At 51.3% G+C, this 23989-nt stretch overlaps 1 protein-coding gene across 17 annotated transcripts in view; it reads right to left on the reverse strand.

The window, feature by feature from the left end:
• The window catches only part of MVB12B (multivesicular body subunit 12B), a 483962-nt gene that overhangs the window by 4555 nt on the left and 455418 nt on the right, over window positions 1-23989 (reverse strand). For 4 of the 17 annotated variants that reach the window (XM_081484019.1, XM_081484009.1, XM_081484014.1 and 1 more), the window contains one exon: window positions 4575-7946. The exons of 1 other annotated variant lie outside the window; for it this stretch is intronic. In XM_081484019.1, the coding sequence (XP_081340145.1) occupies window positions 7860-7946 (87 nt within the window). In that variant the 3' untranslated portion in view covers window positions 4575-7859. Of the gene's footprint in view, window positions 1-4574; window positions 7947-9734; window positions 10423-15774; window positions 16097-16531; window positions 16620-20192; window positions 22444-23989 lie in introns of those variants that run through there. 12 more of the 17 variants (XR_014051740.1, XR_014051739.1, XM_081484013.1 and 9 more) reach the window with 8 other exon arrangements.

Here is a 23989-nt window from a genome sequence, read left to right on the forward strand (position 1 = left end):
TATACACACAATACTATATCTTCTTCATCAGTTGTTGGACACTTAGGTTGCTTCCATATCTTGGCTATTATAAGTAATTCTGCTATAAACATTGGGACTCATTTGAAAAGACCCTGATGTTGGGAAAGATTGAAGGCAGGAGGAGAAGGGGATGACAGAGGATGAGATGGTTGGATGCCATCACTGACTCAATGGACATGAGTTTGGGTAAACTCCGGGAGTTGGTGATGGACAGGGAGGCCTGGCCTGCTGCGGTTCATGGGGTCACAGAGAGTCGGACACGACTGAGCGACTGAACTGAAACATTGGGATGAAATTATCTTTTTGAATTAGGTTTTTCATTTTCTTCAGGTATATAGCCAGCAGCAGAATAGCTGGGTCATACAGCAGCTCTATTTTTTAGTTTTCAAGGGAAACTTTATACTGTTTTCCATAGTGGCTGCACCAGTTTACAATCCCTCCAAAAGTGGGATTTCTCCACATCCTCAGCAACATTTGTATCTGTAGACTTTTTGATGATAGCCGTTTTGACAGGTGTGAGGTGACAGCTTGTGGTTTTGATTTGCATTTCCCTCATGATTATGATGTTGAGCATCTCTTCACATGTCTGTTGGCCATGTGGCTATCTTTTTTGGAAAAATTTTCAGGTCTTCTGCCCATTTTTTTGATTGGGTTGTTTGTTTTTTGCTATTAAGTTGTATGAACGGTTCATGTATGTTGGATATTAATCCCTTGTCAGTCATATCATTTGCAGATATTTTCTCCCATTCTGCAGGTTGCCTTTTCATTTTGTTGATGGTTTTATTTGCTGTGCAAAAACTTTTAAGTTTAATTAGGTCCCATTTGTTTATTTTTGCTTTTTTTTGTCCTTAGATCCAAAAAAATATTGCTATGATTTATGTCAAAGAATGTTCTGCCTAGGTTCTCTTTTAGAAGTTTTATGGTTTCAGGTCTTACTTTTAGATCTCATTTATTTTGAGTTTACTTTTGTATATGATATGATGAAATACTCTAATTTCATTCTTTTACATGTAGCTGTCCAGTTTTCTCAGCACGACTTATTGAAGAGACTGTCTTTTCTCCATTGTATATTCTTATCTCCTTTGTTGTAGATTAATTGACCATAAGTGTGTGTGTTTATTAACGGTCTGTCTGTTCCATGGATCTATGTGTCTGTGTTTGTGCCAATTCCATACTGTTTGGTTACTAAAGCTTTGAAATGTATCAATAGTTTGACATCAGGGAGCATGATGCCTCCAGCTTTGTTCTTTTTTTCTCAAGGATGCTTTGGCTATTTGGTATCTTTTGTAGTTCCATACAAATTTTAGGATTATTCTCGGTGAAAATGCCCTTGGAATTTTGATAGGGATTGTATTGAATCTGTAGATTGCTTTAGAGAATATGGGCATTTTAGGAATATTAACTCTATGTGAGACATATACCCCTTCCTCCAGGAGCAGATAACCCAATAAGAGGATCAAATGGCTCCAATACCACCAACAGATCAATGGCTTTTAAATGAAAGATGTTCAGTGGTTTGAAGGGGGTCAAGAAAGGACATCACAGAGGAGATATATGAGCAAGTCTTGAAGGATGAACAGAGTTTACCAGGCAGAAAAAAAATGTGGGAAAAGCATTCTGGGCAGAGGGAATGTCATATGCAAAGGCAAGGAAGGAGAGCTTAGGTTTGAGGAAAGCGAAAGTGAAGTCGCTCAGTCATGTCTGACTCTTTGCGACTCCGTGGATTGTAGCCATGGAATTTTCCAGGCAAGAGTACTGGAGTGGGTTGCCATTTCCTTTTCCAGGGGATCTTCTTGACCCAGGGATCAAACCCAAACCCGGGTCTCCCGCATTGCAGGCAGAGGCTTTACCTCTGAGCCACCAGGAAGGCTTGAGGAAGCATGAATAATTCAGCAGGGCAGGTGAGGCTGGGATGGGAGGTGGGGGCAGACCTAGAACAGTGGTGTACAGAGACTTGGGGACTCAGATTTCATTCTCAGGGTGAGGGGTGAAGCACAGGCAGTGGAGGAGTACTATTGGATCTTGGCTGTGAGGATGATGGAAGAGATGGCAAGACATGGGAGGCAGTGGGGGGAATAGTTAAGAGGTTGATGATGTCATCCAGGCCAAAGGTGTTGAGGCCAGAACTTAAAAAGGAACAGCAAGGAAAATAGGGCTGAGATTGAAAGCAAGGTCAGATGCGAGAACTGCCCAGCTGGAAATGGGGTGATCACAGGCGGCTCCAGGTGGGGGCGTGGGTGGCTCTGGTGAGAGATGGTAGGGCTGCTCCAGAGATGGGGACGTGAGCAGAAGTGGGGGGCAGTGTGGGACCTGGGGGAAGGTGACACACTCAGCTCGGGATGTGCTGAGGTCAAGGTGCAATGTCCACGTGGAGACTGTTGCTGGGGCAGTGTGGCTGGAGCTCAAGCAGCTTGGCCGTGACAGACTTAAGTATAAAGATGCACCAGCTCCCAGCTGCCAGGAGTGGACAGCAGCGGGGGAGAGAGGTGAGATCGGGGTCAGGGAGCGTCCTGGGTTTTAGTGACAAGCGAGTTAGCGCAGGGAGTAGGAGAGACATGGCTGGGATGTGTGTGTGTTGAGGGGGGGTGGTTGGGCGGGTGGAGTGGGATAGGCTAGACCATCAGCGCCACGAGACAGGGAGCTCCGTGGTGCCAGTCACTGCTGGGCCCGCAGTGCCCGGCTTGGGGCCTGCACGTGGATATATAACACGGCTTGGACAGCTGGGCGGATGTGTGGATGGATGTGCGGTGCTCCACCCCCCTGGTCACAGCGGTGGAGGGCTCCGCCATCACCACCCCAGGGAGGTGTCCCACCCCTCTGCCTACAGTCTTCTCCCCTCTGTAGCAGATGCTTCTCAATGGTCTAAACCTACACCTGGTTCCAGGTGCTTTGGGGTCACACAATCCCCCTCCCACCAGGGCCAGAGCAGCCAGGAGCAGGAGGGGTCACCTGACCCAGGCAGCCAATCACAGTCTGTCCTGGGACTCTTTTGTCTCTGGGTCTGCCTAACTGAGAATGTGGAAACTTGGAGAGCCGTGTGAGCGTGCATGTGCCAAGTATGCTGGTGCACAGAACAGGTGAGAGGGAGGGTCAGGGTGTGAGAGAACGAGAAGCAAGCAGGTGTCGAGACAGAGGGCAAAGAGATGCCTCCTGGCTCTGGCCCCTCAGAGGCTCGGCTGTGTCCTGCTTTGGGCTCCGAGTGTCTCTGGGTCTGGCCACAAAGCCCGCCTTGGTCCAGGCTGTCATGTGTGGACTTCAGTTTCTTGCTCCCCAAAGCCTTCTCCCGGGGCTCTCCAGAGCAGTGCTGGAGGCCCCCCCAGAAACAGGTTCTGTGTCCTGGGTGTCAAAGGCCACCACTTGGAACTTCCCGGGTGATGCAGCACCGGGAGGGACCCGGCACATCCGGTGGGCGGCAACACAGAGCCAGGCCCCAAAGATAGCTCTGGCAGGTCACTCGGTCTCTGTGCAACTGCCCAGCAAGTGTCCTCATTCTGTCCTCCCAGGGGAGGCCGCTGAGGGAGGCACAGACCCTTTAGACAGGTGTGGGGTGCTATGAGCTACGTGCTCAGGAAGGGTCAGCACCAGAATCTGAAGTCAACTCTCCAAACTCCATGTCAAGTGGTGTTCATGGGTTTCTCATGGAATTCTCTGGGCTGTTCTCCCTCTCCCACTGTGGGAAAAAGACACAAGGGGTGCCAGACATGGGGGCCTGGGCTGGAGGTGCCATTACCTTTCAAGGGATTTTCACGGTTCTAGTGAGATGACAGCTAAGGGTCACCCAAGCCTGGTGTTAATAGGCCTGGAGGTAGAGATGGCTCAGACCCAGGTGTATGGCCCCAAAATGCATAAGTGAAAGTGTTAGTTGCTCAGTCGTGTCCAACTCTTTGCAACCCATGGACTGTAGCCCATCAGACTTGTCTATGGGATTTACCAAGCAAGAACACTGGAATGGGCTGCCATTCTCTTCTCCAGGGGAATCTTTCTGGATCCAGGGATCAAACTGCATTGCAGGCAGATTCTGAGCCACTAAGATCACTTTATAAAGGAGGCAAAGAGCTCCGACGGTGTAACCTGACCAGTCATGTCTCACAAGGAGCCCATGCATGTCCAGGGCTGGCAGCCTCTTCCAGGTGTTTGGGGCAGCATCTTGCCTGCAGGTGAGCGAGGGGACAGGACAAAACCAATGGTGCTGAAGCCGTGTGGTTGTATGACCCCCGCTCCAGCAGCCAGACTGCCCCGCCCCGGCACAGACAAGGCTCGGGGCGAGCTGGAGATGAAAGCACCCTCTGCATTCCTTGCTGGAGACCCATTAATACACATGCACTTCACATGCTTTTATGGAAACTGGCATTTTTCTCCCTCCAGGAGCATTCCTGAGGGGTGCCGCTCCTCCTGGATCCTTCTGGCTTGTCACCAGGTCATCTAAACGGGGCAAGGAAACCCACCAGCTCTTTCTAGAAGGCTGGAAGGCCAGGGTGGTGCTGGCCTGGCCAGCATCCAGAATGAGCCAGAGGGACCCCGGTCTCCATGCCTCAGACAGCAGCGAGCCAGGAAAAGGTTAAAACAAATGTTTATTTAACAAATTATATTAAGACAATCACACAGTGAAACTTCCCTTTGCCAAGTACTAGAGTCACCTCAAATAAATACACACAGTACAACGTTGTTCCTAACCTAGCACAGCCAGCCGCCCACCCGGGGCCCGGTTCCCGGTGGTGACAGGCCCGGCCGGCAGGGTCCAACAGGTGAGGACGGCCAGCCGCCCCGTAGCGGGCGGGCAGCTGCGGTGAGGGTGGACGCCCGGCCCCACCAGGCCCCGGGGAGGTGAATTCGGCTTTCACGCTCACCTTCAGGCTCGCCAGCCGGCTCTAGGGAGCTGTGGGCTGGGACCCCTGTGAATGGTGAGGGGCAGCCCGCGGTCCTGGGGACTGGACCCAGCCCTCGCCCCGTGCCCGGTGCGACACCGTCACCCCTGTGGGCCCGTTACTGGACCGGAGGCAGGTGCTTGTGACGGGACAGAGAGGGGCCTGGGCTGCCTCTGCCACTCGCCGGCTTTGTGCCTGCAGACACGTCTCAGCATCTTCATCTGAAACCAGCATCCGCTTCTGGGTATTGGTTTTTTTTTGAGGGGGGGATGGGTGGGAGTGACAGAAGAAAATGTGCTTCAAGTGCCGGCTGCGTGCCCGTCAAGGAGTAGGTGCTTCGGACGTGTTGGTCCTCGCCTCCTGCCCCCTGCCGTCCCTCCGAGAGGAGGTCGTGGCCAGTCAGTTCCTGGACTTGGGGGTGGGGGAAGAACCTTGTTATAAATTTGCAAGTGAACCTGGGGCTGGCTCCTTGCTCCTTACCACCCTTGTGCTGTTTCCAAGGCCTGTGGAGACAGGCTTAGAATTTTGGGGGGACAGAGGAGGCAGTGGGGGACGCTGTGCTCTGGTGAGTCCTTCAGGGAAGGGTGGAGGCCACTGCCCTTCGTGTTTCTGAGAGAAGCCCTGCCTCCCCGCCCCTCGTGGCCAGAGGGTTCGCGGAGAAAAGCACCGTCCCAGAAAGGAAGGGGGCGGAGGGGGCTCGGTCCCTGGCGAGCGAGCTTCACCTCCACGTGGGGCGGGTGGGCAGCCCGCCTCTGAAGGAAAGAGACAGAGGTCAGGAGCCGCCTAAGACCCGCCGGGGACGCCGGCTTCTCCAAAACTGTCGCTGCTCTGTTCTCTTCAGCTGCTGTCATGGCGCCGTCCACCGCCACTTGTTAGACCCTGCGCTGAGGCTGCCTGCTGGGGGAGGCCTGGCCAGCTGCACACAGGTCTGCCCTCTCCTGGCGGCCCTGGATCTGCCTCGCTCTGCCTGGCCCAGGGGTGGCCTGGGGCTGGCGGGGGTGGGCTGGTTGGGGGGGTGCGGGGGGACCCCTTTCCCTGACAGCCACCCTCACAGCTCTCTTGCTCCCCAACAGGGAATCTCACGTGACCGTCTCTGGACCTCCTTGGGCCTATGGAGCTGAAACGCTTCTCAGTTGAGGGACAAAGGCCGCAGGTGTTACCTGGAGGGACGACCCCACGGCCGGGGTGTGAGGAGAGAGTGAAGGACGGAGCCAACATGGCTGGACAGAGGTGAGCAGAGGGGTCACCCCCGCTCTTGGTTTTGGACCAGCTCCACCATCCTGGCGGCAGCAGATGCAGGTTCTCTGGGCCCCTCGGGGCTCCCCCCTCCCCGCCGACTCCCAGGAACAACCAGCTCATTTCAGTTGGTACATCCGAGGCCAGGTCATTGGCTCGGTCCTGGGCGGGCACCCATCCCAAAGGTCTGCCCGAGGAATTTCCACCTGCGCCTCCTGGGCCCTGACGGGTTCCAGGGAAGGCCAGCCCCGCCAGGGACATCCTCAGGTCTCGGGGACAGTGGGGAGAGGTGACACACAGGAATCCGGAGGTATTGGGATGAAAAGGTCAAGGGGCAGCCGCGGGGGAAGGCGGAGCGTCTGGAGATGGCGGAGCTAGTGCCGGCTGAGTGAGGTATGTCTTGCCCTGGCCCCGTGTCTCAGCCAGAGGCTGCCCCTCCTGACTGCACCCCAGCCACCCCGGTATCATTCGAGGAACTGCAGGGAGGGGGACACTGTTCCCAGCTGGACAGGGCCTCTCCTGGGCTGCTTTCTTACGCCAGACACGTGTCAAAGCTCACGTCCAATGCTCCAACTATCTGGTGACGACCCCCCAACTCCGCCCCTACCAAGGTGTGAGGTACCAGGTTCTGGGAATTTAGGACAGAGTCCCACGGCCAGACAAGGCAGCCACCGGATGAGGACCAGGCCTCCAGGGAGGACAGTGGCCCTGTTCCCACAGTGCCCGTGTGGGGAGCTGGGCTGGGCGGCCAGCACTGTGGGGAATTATAGCACGGTCCCTGGCACTCGTGGCAGAAAGGTCAGTTCTGGCTTCAGTCTGGTGACTGCATGCCCACGTCCTTGGGCACCAGCTCACAGAGCCTCTTTACCCACGTGATGATGGTCGGGGCGCAGGGCCGGGCAGTTGGAGCTATTGTTGGCACGTGAGCACTGCAGAGATGAGCCCTTTGTGGGGATGATGGTGAGGAGGCTGAGCACAAGGACCTGGCAGCAAAGTTCACATCCATGCAAGCACCCAGCCACTCGGCCGCCTCGCCCGGGAGGCAAGTCCTCTCTGGGCCGGTGACTGGGGGATGGCTGGCCCCCGTCATCAGGGCGTCCAGTGTGTGAACTGCGGGGTGAGTCAGGGTATCCACGGTGGGCAGCGAGCCAGGCCCAGGTCCACTCGGGCACGACTGGCCGCGTCCTCCGTATTTCCTTAGGGTCCCCGTGAAGTTCTCGGACACTCGATGCCCCTGGTGTGAGAGATTTGTTCCATGGGGCAATCTGTCCGTGTTGGGGGGGAGCGGGTGCCTGGTGCCAGGCTGCCAGCCCTTCAGGGTCTTCTGGGAGGAGGTGATGGCTTCGTGGTCAGGTGATGGCAGAGTCAGGAGGGCAGGGAGCCGGTGGCATCACTGGGCAGCCAGACAACTGTCCAGGGCCCTCAGATGGCTCCCGTGGTGGGTAGGGTTGGTTGGAGGACTACTGATCATCACACAGAGACGGGAGGAGCTGCTGGTCACTACAGCACACACAGGTTAGTGGAGGTTAAGGAAGAGCATCCCCGGGGAGTAGGGGGGGCGTCACGTCGGGCAAGCCAATGACCGATGACCGAGGAGGCAACAGCTCAGCTGCCCAGGGTCTCCCAGGAGCACCGAGCAGGGCAGTGTGGATGGGCGGCGGGAGGGGCCGGGCGAGGGGGCGCTCAGTAGTCCGGGCACCGTGTCGTCTCCCTGCAGGCGGGCGGGCGGGCAGGCCCTCAGGACTGGGGGATCTGCTGGCATCGGGTGGGGCTGGGCGGGAGCCTGGCAGCGGCACTCTGCTCTGTGCGGAAGCTGTATTCGTACTGCGGGAGGTCAGGGGAGGGAAGCAAGAAGTGCAGTCAGGGCAGGGGACACTGGAGAGAACCAGCCCACGGCCCCAGACAAGCCGGGCAGAGGCCCTGAGGACGCCGGAGGGCTGCCCTTGGCCCGTGCACATGTACTGCAGGTGTGGGCTGTGCTGTGTGCATGTGTGCACAGGGAAGGGGGCACACCTCTGGTGCTGCGTGGTGGCTGGCTTGTTTGTGACGACTGGACCCTTGCACACCCCTCCCCCGGTGATGTGAACCCTCAGCACCAGCACTGCCCTTGATGCCAGCAGCAGCTCACGTGCCAGGCGGTGTGCCGTGCGGCCTCCCAGCAGACGGTGCCCCCTGCTCCCGCTGCGGAAGGAGTCTCATGGATGGGGAGGGACGGCCCTGGGCTCCACCCCAGACACAACCGGGCAGGTGGGCTGCAGCCTGCAGGCTTGGGGAGCCCCCTGGGCCTGCCGCTCTGCTCAGCGCTTCCTGAGCCAAAGACAAGCCGCAGGTGACGTGGGCCACAGGGAAGGGGCGCTGCCCCATGCCCCCATGCACTCCTCCCTGGGCTCCTGGGACCAGCTCTTAGGAAGTGATGAGAGCCTGGGCCAGGGTGGGACCAGCGGAGTGGACCTGGGCCCGGCCTGCTCCGCTGCCGGCCTGAACCTGGGCTCAGTTCTTTCGCTGGAGACCCAAGCCTACCCACCTGACCCGGGTCACAGACATGACAGAAGGTAGGCTCCGAGTCTGGTGGAAATTCAGAGAAGGGGGGAACACCTGTGGTTCACCCTGAAGGCCAAGGGGGATTTCTACACCCAAATGTGGGGCAGGTGTACCGGGCAAGAGGGGGCGCAGGTGGGGAGTGTCCGCCGGTCAGACAGGGACTGGGAGTGGGCTGTGAGAAGGGCCTGGACACCACGGGGGGGCAGCCACGCAGGACCCTGGGTCTTAGGAAGGGTCTTAGGAATGAGCTGCTTAGGTCAGTGGTCATTAAACATTTAAAATAATATTTTAAAACTTTTCAGCACTAGAATTGCCATAAGGGCTTCCGTACATAAAGCAGAGTCTAACCACCTGGCTGAACTCAGCCTCTGCCTGAAGCTGCCCTCTCGGGGACCCAGCTGGGGGAGCCTCCAGGATGACATGGAACTGTCCCAGCATGGGGTGGGGTGACCACTGGGTGCCCACCCAGTAAGGTACCACAGCCGTGGGCTCCAAATGGTCCCCAAGTCCCAAAGTGAGCTGCCTGTAGCTACGAGGCCCTTCTGGGGCTTTGGGGGGGGTCACTTGGGAATGAGGGGGAGCAGAAGACTCGGAGGGGGGTTTATTCCTCCCAGGGGAAAGGGTGGGGAGAACGAGGCAGCTAGCACCAAGTCCTCAGCCACCTGCCGATGGCCCACAGACTGACCCAGGACAGAGCGGGGCTGGCGCTGGGTGTGGGGTCGCGGCTGGGCAAGCCCCGGCCGTCCCGTGGGAGCAGCCTCAAGCAGCCCCTGCAGCCAAAGGGGCCAGGGGACCCCAGTGACAGGACTGTGCTCCCTACAAACAGAAGGGGTGGGGAGGGAAGGACTTGACATTGCAGGGTGACCTCAACTAGGTCTTTGCGCCTCTGAACCTCGGTGAACTCATCTCCTTTATAATAATAATTCCTTGTTATTAAGAAATAACAAGTGTGGGTGAGCATGTGGAGAAAAGGGAACCCTGGCACACTGCTGGTAGGAATGTAAACTGGTGCGGCCACTGTGGAGAACGGTGTGGAAATTTCACAAAAAAACTAAAAATGGAACTCGCGTATGATTCACGTCTGGGAATTTATATCAAGAAAAAGAAAACAATAACCTGAAGAGCTCTACATACCCGTCTGTGTTCACTGCAGCATTATTCACAACAGTCAAGATACAGAAATGACCTAAGTGTCCATCGATGGATGAATGGATAAAATGTGGCACATACATAGTAGAATATTCCTCAGCCATAAAAAAAGAAACATGAAATCTTCAATGAAACTAAAAGCTGGTTCTTTGGCGGGGGGGGGGGGGGGGAAGCAAAATGGATAAACCTTCAGCCAGAATCATAAAGAAAAAAAAGGCAGAGGGTCCAAATCAATAAAATCAGAAACAAAAAAGGAGAAGTTACAAGGGGACACCACAGAAATACAAAGGACCGTGAGAGGCCACTACAGGCAACTCTATGCCAATAAAATCGGACAGCCTAGAAGAAAAGGGCAAATTCTTAGAAAGGTACATCTCCCAAGACTGAGTCAGGAAGAAAATATGAACAGACCAACTACAAGCACTGAAATTGAATCTCTGATTATAAAACTCCCAACAAACAGAAGTTCAGGATCAGATGGCTTCACAGGCGAATGCTATCACACACTGAGAAAAGGGCTGACACCTGTCCTTCTCAAACTGATTCCAAAATATTGCAGAAGGAGGAACACTCCCAAACTCGTTCTATGAAGCCACTGTCATCCTCGTACCTAAATCAGACAAAGATACCACAAAAAAGAAAATTACAGGCTAATATCACTGATGACCACTGATGCAAAAATCCTCAACAAAATACTAGTAAACTGAATCCAACAATACATTAAAAGGGTCATATACCATGGTCAAGTGGGTTTATTCCAGGGAATAAAAAATATCTTTTAAATAATGCCATTAAAAAAAAACTGTAAATGTGATACATCACATTAACAAACTGAAGAGTAAAATCTATATGATCATCACAATAGATGCAGAAAAAGCTTTTGATAAAATTCGATATCGACTTATGGTAAAAATTTTCCAGAAAGTGGGCATAAAGGGAACCTACTATCAATATAATAAAGGACATATATGACAAACCCACACTTATTAATAACATCATACTCAATGGTGAAAAGCTGAAAGCATTTCCTCTAAAATCAGGAATAAGACAAGGATGTCCACTCTTGCCACTTTTATTCAACATAGTTTTGGAAGTCCAAGTCATGGTAATTAATCAGAGAATAAAAAAGAAAGGGAATCCAGACTGGAAAAAAAGAAGTAAAGCTGTAACTATTTTGATGACATGATACTATAAATACTAATAGAAAATCCTAAAGACACTAACAGAAGACTACTAGAGCTCATCAATGCATTCAGTACAATTGCAGAGTACAAAATTTACATGGAGAAATCTGTTGCATTTCTATACACTAAAAATGAAATATCAGAAAGAGAAATTAAGGAAAATCCCATTTACCACTGCATCAAAAAGAATAAAATACCTAGGAATAAACCCACCTAAGGAGACAAAAAAATCTAGAGTCCAAAAACTATAAGATGTTTATGAAAAATGGAAGGTGACACAGATAGATGGAAAGTTATACTACATTCTTGGATTGGAAGAATCAATATTGTCAAATGACTATATTATCCAAGAAAGCCTACAGAGTCAATGCAATCCCTATCAAATTGCCAATGGCATTTTTAACAGCACCAGAACAAAAAAAATTTGTATGGAAACACAAAAGACTCTGAATAGCCAAAGCAACCTTGAGAAAGAAAAATGAAGCTGGAGGAATCAGATTTCTTGACTTCAGGCTATACTACAAAGCTACAGTAATTAAAACAGTATGGTTCTGGCATAAAAACAGAAATACAGATCAATGGAACCGGATAGAAAACCCAGAAACAAACCCACACAATTATGGTCAATTAATCAACAACAAAGGAAGAAAGAACATACAATAGAGAGAAGACAATCTCTTCAACAAGTGGTGCTGGGAAAACTGGACAGCTACATGTAAAATACAATTAGAACATTCTCTAACATCATACACAAAAAATAAACTCAGAGTGGTTTAAAGACCTAAATGTGAAACCAGATACTATAAAACTCCAAGAGGAAAACAGGCAGAACACTCTTTGACATAAATCATACCAATCTCTTTTTGGATCTGTCTCCTAAAGGAATGGAAATAAAAACCAACCAACCAACAAACAAAAAACAAATGGGATCTAATTAAACTCAAAAGCTTTTGCACAGCAAAGGAAACCACAAACAACCTATAGAATTGGAGAAAATATTTGTAAATGATGCGACTGACAAGGTATTAATCTCCAAAATATATTATTACAAGTAGCTCATACAGCTGAATATAAAAAAACAAGCAGCCCAACCAAAAAATGGGCAGAAGATCTAAATAGACATTCCTCTAAAGAAGAAATACAGATGGCCAAAAGGCATACAGAAAGATGCTCAACACTGCTAATACAGAAATGCAGATCAAAATTACAATGAGGTATCACCTCACACTGGTCAGCATGACTATCATCAAAAAGTCTATAAATAACAAATGCTGGAGAGGGTATGGAGGAAAAGGAACTCTCCTACAGCGTTGGTGGGAATGTAAATTGGTGCAGCCACTATGGAGAACAGTATGAAGCTCCCTTTAAAAAACTAAGCATAGAGTTACATATGATTGTGCAATCCCACTCCTGGGTATATATCCGGAGAAAATCATTATTTGAAAAAGTACATGCACCACCCCAATGTTCACTGCAGCACTGTTTATAATAACCAGGATGTGGAAGCAACCTAAATGTCCATCAACAGAGGAATGAATAAAGATGATGTGGTATATATACATGGGCTTCCCTGGTGGCTCAATATGGTAAAGAGTCTGCCTACAATGCAGGAGACGTGGGTTTGATCTCTGGGCTGGGAAGATCCCCTGAAGAAGGGAATGGCAACCCACTCCAGTATTTTTGCCTATATATACACAACGGAATACTACTCAACTATAAAAAGAAATAATGCCATCTGCAGCAACATGGAGGGATCCAGAGATTATCATACTAAATGAAGTAAATCAGACAAAAACAAACAGCATGGACATCACTTGTATGTGGAATCTAAAAGAAGGGATACAAACGAACTTAGCATACAGAACAGAAATAGACCCACAGACACAGAAAAGAGACGTGTGGTTACCAAAGGGGAAGCAGGAGGTAGGGACAAATTAGGAGTCGGGGATTAACAAATATACACTACAATATATAAAACAGATAACCAACAAGGACCTACTATATAGCACAGACAACTATACTCAATATTTTATAATAACCTATAAGGGAAAAGAATCTGAGAAAGGGCGTGTGTGTGTGTGTGTGTAAAAAACTGAACTGCTTTGCTGTACACCTGAAAACTAACACAACATTGTAAATCAACTACACTCAATACAAAACTTTTAAGAATGAAAAAAGAACGAAATCTTGTCATTCGTGACAACATGGACGGATCTTGAGGGCGTCGTGCTAAACGAAGTCAGTCAGACACAGAAAGACCAACATCTTGTGATCTCGATTATACGTGGAACCCAGAATACAACAAGACCAAGCTCGCCGAACAAAGCAGATGCCAGAGGCGGGGTGCGGTGGGTGAGATGGTGAAGGGGGCGAAAAGGCACGGACTTCCAGTTACGGAATGATTAAGTCCTGAGGATATACTGTACAGCGTGGTGAATATAGATATCAATACTGCAACGCATATTTTGATAGTTGCTAAATTTAAAAAATTCTCATCAGAAGAAAAAAGTTGTTACTATGTAAGATAAAAGAGGGTAACTATATTTATTATAATTGTTTTGCAATATATACAAATATCGAAACATGTTGTACACCTGAAGCTAATATGCCATTTATACTTCAATAAAGAAGGTGGGTGTGACGATCTCTACTCCTGGGGCCCTCTTTGAGGGTGGGATGAGGTGTGGCAGGTTAAGGGCCCGCCCACCGTGGCACCAGGCAAGCGCTCACTGTACATTTGTTGGCTACGTAACAGAAGCCATCAAAACGGCCCCACTTTCCTGCTAATGACCCGGGCTCCAGCCACGGTTCGGGCACTCCAGCTCCAGGAAGCTGGAGGAGTGGTGCAGCCTCAGACCAGGAGGACTTTGGGCAAAGTTTGGGACAATACCGCCACCTGGTGGCTGCTCAGGAGCATCACAGCAGGAAACAATTGGGCTCCATCACCCACTGCATTCATCCATCCTGGGCTCTGGGGTCAGGAGGGAGCCCTACAAGAGGGGCAGGGGATGGATGCTGGCACGCCGGTGCTTTTAACCCAAATGGGCAATACAGGGAAAGAGAGCAGCCTGGGGAAGAGAACATGAGGGCATTTCTGCCAATGGCCAAGGGTGGTCCCTGAGGAGCACTCGGGGGTGCCGCCTGCCCGGCTGGGGAGATGTGGAACCAGGAATGAAGGGATGGAAGTGGGAGCCCTTGAGGGAGAGGGTATCTGGAGTCACAGTGCAGAGATGTTTGGAGGAAAGCGCACAGGGTCAGAAGACAAAGAGGACGGGCCTAGCGCTCGGGGCCAGGAAGGCAGGACACCAGCCCTGGCGATGGACCCAGGGCTGGGGAGGAGGGCGGGGGGTCAGGGGGCAGCAGTTGGCCTGAGCTGCACAGCCTGGGGTGAGGGACGGGGTCACTAAAAACACGTGATGACCTCAGCAGGGGCAGGGCTGGGTGGACGAAGGCTCCAGGGCAGTGCCGACATGGACAGAGAGTGTGGTCTCTCCTCAGGGGTGGACAGAGGGTGGCACCCAGGCTGTAAGCAGCAGGCTGGTCAGCCTTTAACTCACACAGGTCCTGCCTCACTAGGTCCGGGGGGTGGGCCAGAGATCCTGCCTCGTCAGCCAGGTCCCCGGTGACCCGATGCTGCGGGTAGGTTCTGTGGCCCCTTCAGCGGGACGTGGGAGTGGATGGGAGGGGCAGAGAGGAAGGGCCAGAGACTCTAGGGCTGAGGGGAGCGCTGAGGAGAGAATGGGGGGGTGTGGGGAGGAGGCTGGTGGTGGGGTACAGCCGAGGTGAGGCACTTAAGAGAGGGAGCCAGCCCAGTGCCAGCCTGCTGGAGTGGCACCACCAGCTGTGGGCTGGGTCACCTCCACTCTCCAGCGCCAGCTGTGCCCGGCTCCCAGGTGGCGGGAGCGCCCAGGGCAGGGAAACCGCCTCAGTTTGCTGGGGGCTGGCTGGCCACAGAGGGTGCATGCAAGGGGATGGAGGCACGGGCCCCCAGACGTCCACAGCCAGGGGCCCGGGGGCCAGGCCCAGAGACCTGGATGCTGCCAGGGGTAGGCCCAGAAAGGGTGCTTTCTGAGGGCACGGGGCAGTGGGGACGAGGCGGTGCAGGTGGGCAGGCCAGCGGCTGGCCAGGGTGGAAGTGCCTTGGTGCAGGGGTGGGGGTGGGGTCGGGAGGCTGGTCTCTGTGGCCAGGAAGGGACAGGGTCCCTGGGTGGCGGGGCGGGCTGGTGGTTTAGAAGGGCCTTCAGAAAGGATAAACTAAATTCCTGTTTCTTTCACTCTCTGGGGTGAGGGGGTGTTGGCATGTGTTGGGGGGAAATCAGGGGTACACAGCCACCCTCTCCTGACTCAGGGCCGAGTATGCCCCCACCTCCACCCCCAGAGAGGGCCAGGGACCCGCTGCACAGCCGGCACCCCACCCCCACCCCGCCCTGCCCCTGCCCTTGAGATTTTTCCCTTTTTAGGTCATCTTGGCTGGAGAAAAGCACTGCTCCCCCACCTCTTGTTTTCTCTTAACTCCCCAAATGAAATTTCAACATATGTCCCCCTGCCATAATCCCCCTTAGGCCGCGGATAACCCTTCCCACAGACGATGTCCCCTGCCCGGGACGGGCTGGCCCCGAGTGTTTGCCCAAGAGACTAGGCCGCTTCTGGAAGCCCTTTCACTCCCTTGGGCAAACAGTGAGTACCTTTGAAGGTGGATTTGGGCTCGGATCTGTTTACTCAAGACATTAAGTCTCCTGCATAAGGAGGACCTGCACTCGCGCACAAACAGCAAATCCTTTTTGAATTAAAAAAATTTTTCAATTAAAAAGCATTTTGGTTCACAGAGCTGAGACCCCCGCGGAGCAGCGCCCCCGGCCACAGCGCCCTCTGGTGGACACGGGCCATCATGATGACAACTCTTAAGCAGTGGCGCTCAGTTCCAAGATTCCGAGAGTTTTTGTCACAGTGAGGCCGACATCCTGGCCTTGGGAGGCCACACCGTGGAGGCAAAGGAACTCTAGCCTCAGCCTCAAGGCAGAAAGGGATGGGGGTGGGGAGCAAGCCCGCATCCACTCACAGAGATGTGAGAATCACCCAAGACAACTGGTGTGAAAGCACCTTGAAAGTGAAAACCCAGTCCTCCGTCAGAGTCAAGGGTTGCATCAGAGAGTCAAGGGTTTGAACCTGGGCCCTGCCTGGTTTAACTGGCAGGAAGGGCAGGCATCAGTGCTTTCTTAAAAGCACTAAAGTGATTTCAATGGTTAGGCAGGTGGAGAACCACTACCTGAGACCTTTTACTAAAAACGGAGAGCAGAGGAATAAGGCAAGCACATACCCTCCCCTCTTCCCTCCCTGGGTCTCGTAACCATCACATCGACGAGGGGGCTCCGGACGAGAAACGGCAGTGAGGGGCTGTTTTTAGAACCTGAATTTTGAAACGTGGGAGCTGAGGCTCGGGGGAGGATCAGACCTCCCAAGGTCCCCAGGGGCTGAACGAGGCCCCGAGGGCTCCCGGGGAAGGGACCCAGCCTCAGGACAGGGGTCTATACTCACCACTCACACGGGTGGGGGTCACAGAAGGGCCTGGAAGGATGGCGGCAGGGGCAGGCCTTCCTCAGCGGCCTGGCCGGGTGAAGACAGGCTGGGGGAGTGAAGGAGCAAGATGCCAGCCAGCGCCAAGTCTGGTTTGGGCCTGGAGCGGCAGTCACGAGGTCCCCGGGGCACGTGGTGGCGGGCGAGTTCTGAGCAGTGGCCTTGCCATCCTCCAGCTGGACTCTTCTGGAGCCTGTCCTGGCATCTGCCCGGCCCCGCGGGCCAGGCCGTGACACTTGCCATGCGCGTTGCCTGGTTCAGACCCCCGGGGAACTCCAGCTCTGGAAGCTTCCTCTCCCTACACGAGGGCTCATGTCCACCCATCCCTTTCCAGAAGCCTGGTTGCTGGATCTTGGCCCCCATTCCCGGAGGAGGGAAGGGGCAGGTGCTCCTGTGAGCAGTGGGCCCTGAGGGCGTCCATGGCGCAGGCCTTGGTGTGCTGGGTAAGGCCCATCCAGCTGATGTGAATACACGTCCACCCCTTCAAGCTGTGGAAAGGGCCAGGGAGGACCAGAGGCCCAGGGACGAGTCCGGGTCTCCCCATTTTCCCACAGGAGTCTCATTTCACACTTGGATTACGGTTCCAGAGAGACATCCGAAAGCCTGGGTGAAAGGGGAAGGCCCCGGGCTGACAAGCCCGTAGAAGGGCTCTAAAAGGGCTCCAGGGAAAGGCTGTCACACACAGACTGGGGCTCAGGGGACGCAGGGCAGCCAAGACGGGTCCCCCCAGACCTGGACGAGGTCCCTGGATGAATACCCCAGAGCTGGGGAGGTGCCATGTTCACCCCTCAGTTGCTGAGAGTCCACAGCTGGGTCTGGAGGTCAGGGCTCCTGGATCACAGCCCACGAGCTCCTGGTCACTAGTGTGGTCACTCGTAAAGGGATGGGAGGGGCAGGAGCTGCCGGGTCCCCAGTCAGGGTCTGGGACAGAATCCTCTCTGCCAGTGAAGCTGGTACCGCCGCTCTTCCGATGACAGGTGACTGGCCTGAGTGAGGCCACGGGGTCGGGAAGCAGGCGGGTCCCACAACAAGCCCACAGTGGGGCCAGTGTGAACCTGCTGGGAAGCCTCTTCTGCGTTCCCCTCGGGTTCCCCAGCGCTAACCTGCAAGCAGCAACCCCAGAGTTGGAAACCCTGAGCCCCACCCAGTCCCGCTGCTCGGCCTCACTCTAAATGAGGGGCTGGAAAAGCACCCCTCTGAGATGCCCCTGCTCCAGGAGCAGGGACCACGTCTGTCTGGGCACCGTGCCCAGCGTGGCTGCCGGGTGACTAAGACCACGTGCAGAGTCAGCCCCTACCTGTGTCTTCTGACTCGGGGGCACCCAGGTGATCTTCATCAGTGCCTGTCAGCACCCCCTTCCCTTTCCTGCTCCAGGCCTGGGACTCTGAGGGGGGGTGGCGGCACCCACTTTCACCCTACACGGCCTGCCGCCCTGGGCTCAGTGCCGGGAGAGCCCCTCACTCAGGGCAGGGCACCCTTGCTCAGGAGCATCTCCACCTAGGACCTGACAGAGCACAGAGTGGTGAAGTGCCTCCCATGTCCCCACCCGGGGCGGAGCCCCAATCCCAGGAGTGAGGTGTGGAAGGTTCCTGCACAGACCTGTCCCCATGCATGGCTTGTCAGATCCCACCCCCCACCCCGTCTTCCTCCAAACACATCTTGGTGCCTTTGTGAAGGCTACCTGCCCTGGGACATTTGTCCTCCTCCAGGGATGATTAATTACTGGCCTCCAGGGCCCACCTCACTGTCCATTTCCTCCTTAAGTGCAATGTCGGGGTGGGGGCTCAGCCATTTCTGTAGCTCCAGAGCCTGGTAGAGGCTGTGGCCCAGAAGAGATGAATGAATGAATGATGGATGGACAGATAGTATAGGATGTGAGAAGTGAGTGGGTGGATGGATGAGTGGATGGATAGACAGGGATGGATGGATGGATGGGTGAGGGGCAGCTCAATGCAGAGCAGACAACTAGCTTAGGGACTCAGTTCTCAGACAATGGGGAGGTCATATGGGTTCTCAGTCTTTCGTGGAAGCAGCGGTGTGTCGGTCCAGGCTTGGGTCCTCTGAATTCCCATGGCCTCTAGGCTGATGGTGTGATGGTCCCTATCCTGGGTTGTTTAACTCATGGAGGGAAAGTGCTGATCCCAGGGTTCGTCCACATTGCCCTCCCCACCACCCGCCGTGAATGGCGAAGGTATAAGTATAGATGTGATCTGTGTTTGTATCTTCATGCTCAGACATGTGCAAGCTGGAGGCTTACATGCTGCTGGCCTGTGTGGTGTTTTGAAATAGTCAAAAGTGGAAAAGTTGAGAGACTTGGCATAAAATGCCAACATTTTCCAGGTTTTATAAAAAAAAAAAAAAATAGGGGGCTATGGCAATTCCAGACCTTGACTCTCACGCCTCGACCATGAGCCTCACACAGGTGAATGGAGGCTGCCTCCTTTAGAGACACACGGGTTTTCCAATTTGTCACAGTCCCCACCACTCCCTATAAATCACCCAACCAGAGTGTTCTGCCATTTTATCACCGTGACTGCATTTTGCGTGGACTGATGGGGACAGAGTAAGCAAGAAATATTTCTTGTACCCATGATGCTTAAAAGTAGGAAAACGAAATAGACTGAGGCGGCCAAGCATTTTAAGGAAAATGGGGAAAAGCGCATTCTATGGTGGGACTTAGATCTCTGCGTGAGTATTAACGAGCTCTGCGTCTCCAGGCCCCTCTCATGTTGCGGGGCTGGGGGCCTGGCGGGCACCTGTGTGTCTATCAGCATCGTCTGCATGGGGCCCTGGGCAAGGCTGGGGGCTGAGAGATATCTTTGTGGCCGAAAAACACACCAGTTCTGTCAACAAACAGCCACGGGGCTAGCCCCCTCAGTGAATCGGCTTTTCAGAATTCATCTAAATATCACCTAAAAAATGGGTATTTGTGTTTTCCCTGTCCCAGGTTATTTGTGGAAACTGTTTGGAACAATGCTGCTTTCCGACACTGATCTCTGAGTGAAAAGCAGCTGTGTGATCACTAAGGAAGAAGCCCTCCCCATTCGTCATCTGTATGCTTGCGTTTTACCTACATGTCAGGCGACCCTCTAAGAGCTCAGTTTGGGGGGGTGTTACTATTTTTTTGGGGGGGGTATTAACTATTTTTTTGGCCACGTTGCGCAGCATGTGGGATCTTAGTTCCCTGACCAGGGATCGAACTCACGCCTCCTGTAGTGGAAGCACAGAGTCTTAATCACTGGGCTGCCAGGGAAGTCCTCAGGGTGTAGGGGGTATTACTTTAAAACTTGGGGGATAAGAGTTCCCCAAACCATAAGGAAAGGACAGAAAAATCCTTTTAGGATGGACTTTCAAAAGACTAAATAATTCACCTTGACCTCTGTCCTGCATGAGCCAGGTATAACTCATGACGGTGTCCAGGGCAGACAATTCTGTCAAACATCGGCTCTGCCTCGGGTTCATTTCCAAGGGCTCAGCCTGGCTCCCTCATTTGTATGATGAACGCCCTGGGCCGCTGCGCCAGCAACCTGGAGACCTGAATGGGGGCTGCCGCTTGGCGGCACTGCTGCTGATAGAACCAGAGAGGGTGGTGGGGGGAGGGAGACTCAGACTCTCAGAATTAGGAACTCTATTAATATAATCTACCATATTAATGTGCCCGCAGAGAAAAAAATATGATCATCTCAATGGATGATTAAAAGACATTTATCAAAAGCTACCATCCAATCCTGATAAAAACACTTAGGAAAATAGAAATAGATGGCTAATTCTTTAACATGATAAAAAAAAAAATGATGCCTATATATAGCAAGCCAAAATGCAGCATTATGGGTGAGTATCGAAATAGAAACTTCCGTTCAGACAAGGAGGCCCAGTGACCTGATCATTCCGGCTGCAATGCTGGCTGAAGGTTCAGGAAGCGGGCAGGAGGCGGCGGTGTCGGCGTTTGCAGACGACATTAATGCCAGCCTGCATAACCAAAGAAAAGCAACTGAAAACCATCAAAAGTAGAAGTCAGTGAGAGAGCCAGCCCCTAAAATAAAATACAAATGTCAACAGCTCCTTGATACAAAAAATGACAGGAAATATAATGAAAAAAAAGACCCTACTCATGAGAACCACAAAAACACTGAACACTTAGCAATAACCTACAAAGAAGTGTGCAGACTCTCTGCAAAAAACACCTTTCTACCCTTTGAGCAACAGACACAAAGCCCCAGGTGGAGACTCTTCACCAATTGTCCCTCTATTAACCTACATGCTCAGTGCAGTTACAATAAACATGTAGAGTGGAGTTTCTCCCCCTGAAGAGAGTCTAAAGTTCAGCTGGAAGATTAATCGCATGACTATAAATTAGAAAAATCTGGGGTCAGGGGGAGAGGGGAGAAGGAAGAACTAACCTTATCATATATTAAAGCTTATTATAAAGCTATCAGAGTCAAAGCAGTGTGGTAATCATACAAAAAGAACAGAGACGAGAGTCAAAAAAAACATCCATTGATCCACTTACAGATGGAACTATATGATGAGTAACACTTAAAACTACTGAAGAAAGTAAACAATGACAAGAAAACTGGTTAATGATTCAGGATAAAATGAAGCTGATTCTAGTTTTTACCTTCTAATAATCTTCAGATGGATCAACTATTTAATATTGTAGGATATTAAAACACAAAAGGGTATGAGAAAATAGGAGTGAATATTTTTTATAATCTTAGGTATGACATGAAGCCACAAACAAAACATTAAAACAAAGTCAAAATTGCCCATGAAAAATTAAGAACTATTGTATAGCAAAACACATCTTTAACAAGGTGAAAAGCCACTGGTTAAAGTGTGTGTGTTTGAACATAGGACAGAAAGAAGGTTGTTGCAAAGAACATAAAAAGCTCAAAATTGAATGAAAAAACTAAATAAGCAAATAGAAAAAACTGGGCAAAGGGCACACACAGAAGAGATTCACAAAAGTACAAATGGCTGATAAATATATGAAAAGATGTCCACCTTTAAATACCAGTGATGCTTATAGTGAGGGTGCGGAAAACAGGTACCCCCTCACACACCACAGGATGGGGGGGCAGGGGGGTTTAAAAGGACACTCTCTTTTTGGAAGGCAAAATGGTAATACCATGCATTCTTCTAAAGAAGACCCAGGGGAGCAAAGCCATGTACAAGGAAATATACTGCAGCAGTGTAACAGTGAATAACTGAAAACAACTCAAGAGTCGATCAATAGTGGATTGCTTGAGTAAATTATGACACAATCATAAAAGGGAACCACATGTAGTCATTAAAAAGAATGGGGCAGATCTCTGTGCGATGACATGGAAGGTTGTACAATTTATACTGGTCGGTGCGAAAGCAAGATACAGGAGCAGGATGTCCGGTGTTGAACCCCTGTGACGCTCGTCTGATGTGTGCACGTGTCTCTCTCCCGGGAGTGGACCCTGGGGGACTCTCATCTTTTTCATGTTTCTGTTGTGTTTGCATTTTAAACAACAGATATGACTTTTGCACTTGGAAAGAAAACACTAAATGTTAAAAAAATTGATTCTGATTGGCACGGTAGATACTGAAGATGAAACACTGCCCACGATGGCTGCCACACTTTATGGGGAGAGAACTAGTCTTGTCTGTGGCATCAAACAGTGGTTCCCGAGCTGTGGTCACACTCCTGAAGAGTCCATGAAATGCAGGTCCCCAAGCAACTTCCCACATTTCCAATTGGAAAAGACCCTGATGCTGGGAAAGATTGAAGGCAAAAGGAGAAGGGGGTGGCAGAAAACGAGATGGTTGGATGGCATCACCGATTCAATGGACATGAACTTGGGCACGCTCCAGGAGATGGTGAGGGACAGGGAGGCCAGGCGTTGCTGTGGTCCATGAGGTTGCAAAGAGATAGACTCGAGTTAGCGACTGAACGACAACAACCACCCTTCTTTTATGCCTTTGGAACGGCTACCCATTAAACTAATTCATTAGGTTCCTTTGTTTTTGGCTGAAATGATCTCAGCTTAGTGTGACAGCTCTATAAGAATTCAGTGGCATGACTGAACAACTGGGTCTCTGAAAACAATATAAAAAAAGGGGAGCAGAACAATAGATAAGAAAGGTTAACTTCTATCTAATTAACTTTCATTTAATAAATGAAGTAGGCAAATTTCTTTCCCCAAACATATCAGCTTCCTGACTGAAAAAGAAAGAAAAAAAAGATGCTGGGGGATGAAAACGTTGAATCTCACGGATAAAGGACCTTATTTCCTGTTGCAGTTTGAGACCTGAGCACTAGATGGTGCAAAGCGATCACGCATTTTGCAACATTGCCCTCTGCAAAATTCTAACGTTAATATGCACAATGAAAGCTTTCCAAAAGTAGGAAGAATGAACAATTACGCTGGGATATAAACATTTTGCTTTTATAAAATTGGGACTCTGCCATTTCATTACTGATACAAAAAATCTTCTGCCTCACTTTCTCCCCGCACAGGCAGCTCCCAAATCCACTTTAATCTCATATTGGAAGCACTTGCAGAAGTCCATGCAAAGTGGATGTCCACAAGTTGATTCCAAAAATTCTTTTTGCCTTGCGATGCCAAATATATTTCCATTAATTTCACCTCAATGTCGTGACGTAAATGTGAGTGGAATCGGCCCCAAGCTAAATAAGCAATAAGCCCCATTTTTCAACACACAAACACATAAAGATGTCAGCTCAAACTGTTTACTAATTAACACTTAAAAAGACACAAATTAGATATGCGTGGCTAAGAGCAATTATAATCAAGACGAATTTCTCTAGTCATTTGGGAACTGAAAAAAAAAATGCCTAATTGCTGGAACCAATGTTTTAAAAACTGAAATCACGCCAGTTAGCAAATATGTTCATTTAAGGAACATTCCACGTGACTACACTCTGGAGGACTGACTACAAACATGAGAACAAGGAAAATATTTAGGTATAAAATTAAAATTTTAAGCTCCTTTGGATTTATAACTTCTTCATTAAATACATCTGCAAACCGCAGCCCATAAAAACCTGCAGCCAGTAAGTGGTTAAATGGACTGCCTCCCTTGTCAATTTTAAGGGAGTGATTAATATCAGATCGTCCCTTTACTAATTAGACTCTCCCTTGTCTTTCAGCCTTAAAGTCGAGGGAAAATGGAGGCCGTCTGCTCTACCAGGGAGTGTGCTGGGCTGATGATGACGCTCCTCGCCACGTTTCTGAGTGGGGTGCCCACTGAAGGGGGGTGAACGCTCTGGTCTTTGCCACGGGAGGTTCGCAGCCAGTGGGGAAGGCTTTGTGTATGGGGCTGGGAGGCTCTCGAGTTGCCCTTTCAGTCACAGGAACTCTTGGCTCCTATTTTTAGAGGTTTGCGGTGTTGTGCATGCGGCATAGAATCTATGGTCAAGGCCGCTGT

Source organism: Giraffa tippelskirchi, chromosome 4, assembly GCF_054371585.1.
Source record: "Giraffa tippelskirchi isolate mGirTip1 chromosome 4, T2T-mGirTip1v1.2.pri, whole genome shotgun sequence".
NCBI lineage: Eukaryota > Metazoa > Chordata > Mammalia > Artiodactyla > Giraffidae > Giraffa > Giraffa tippelskirchi.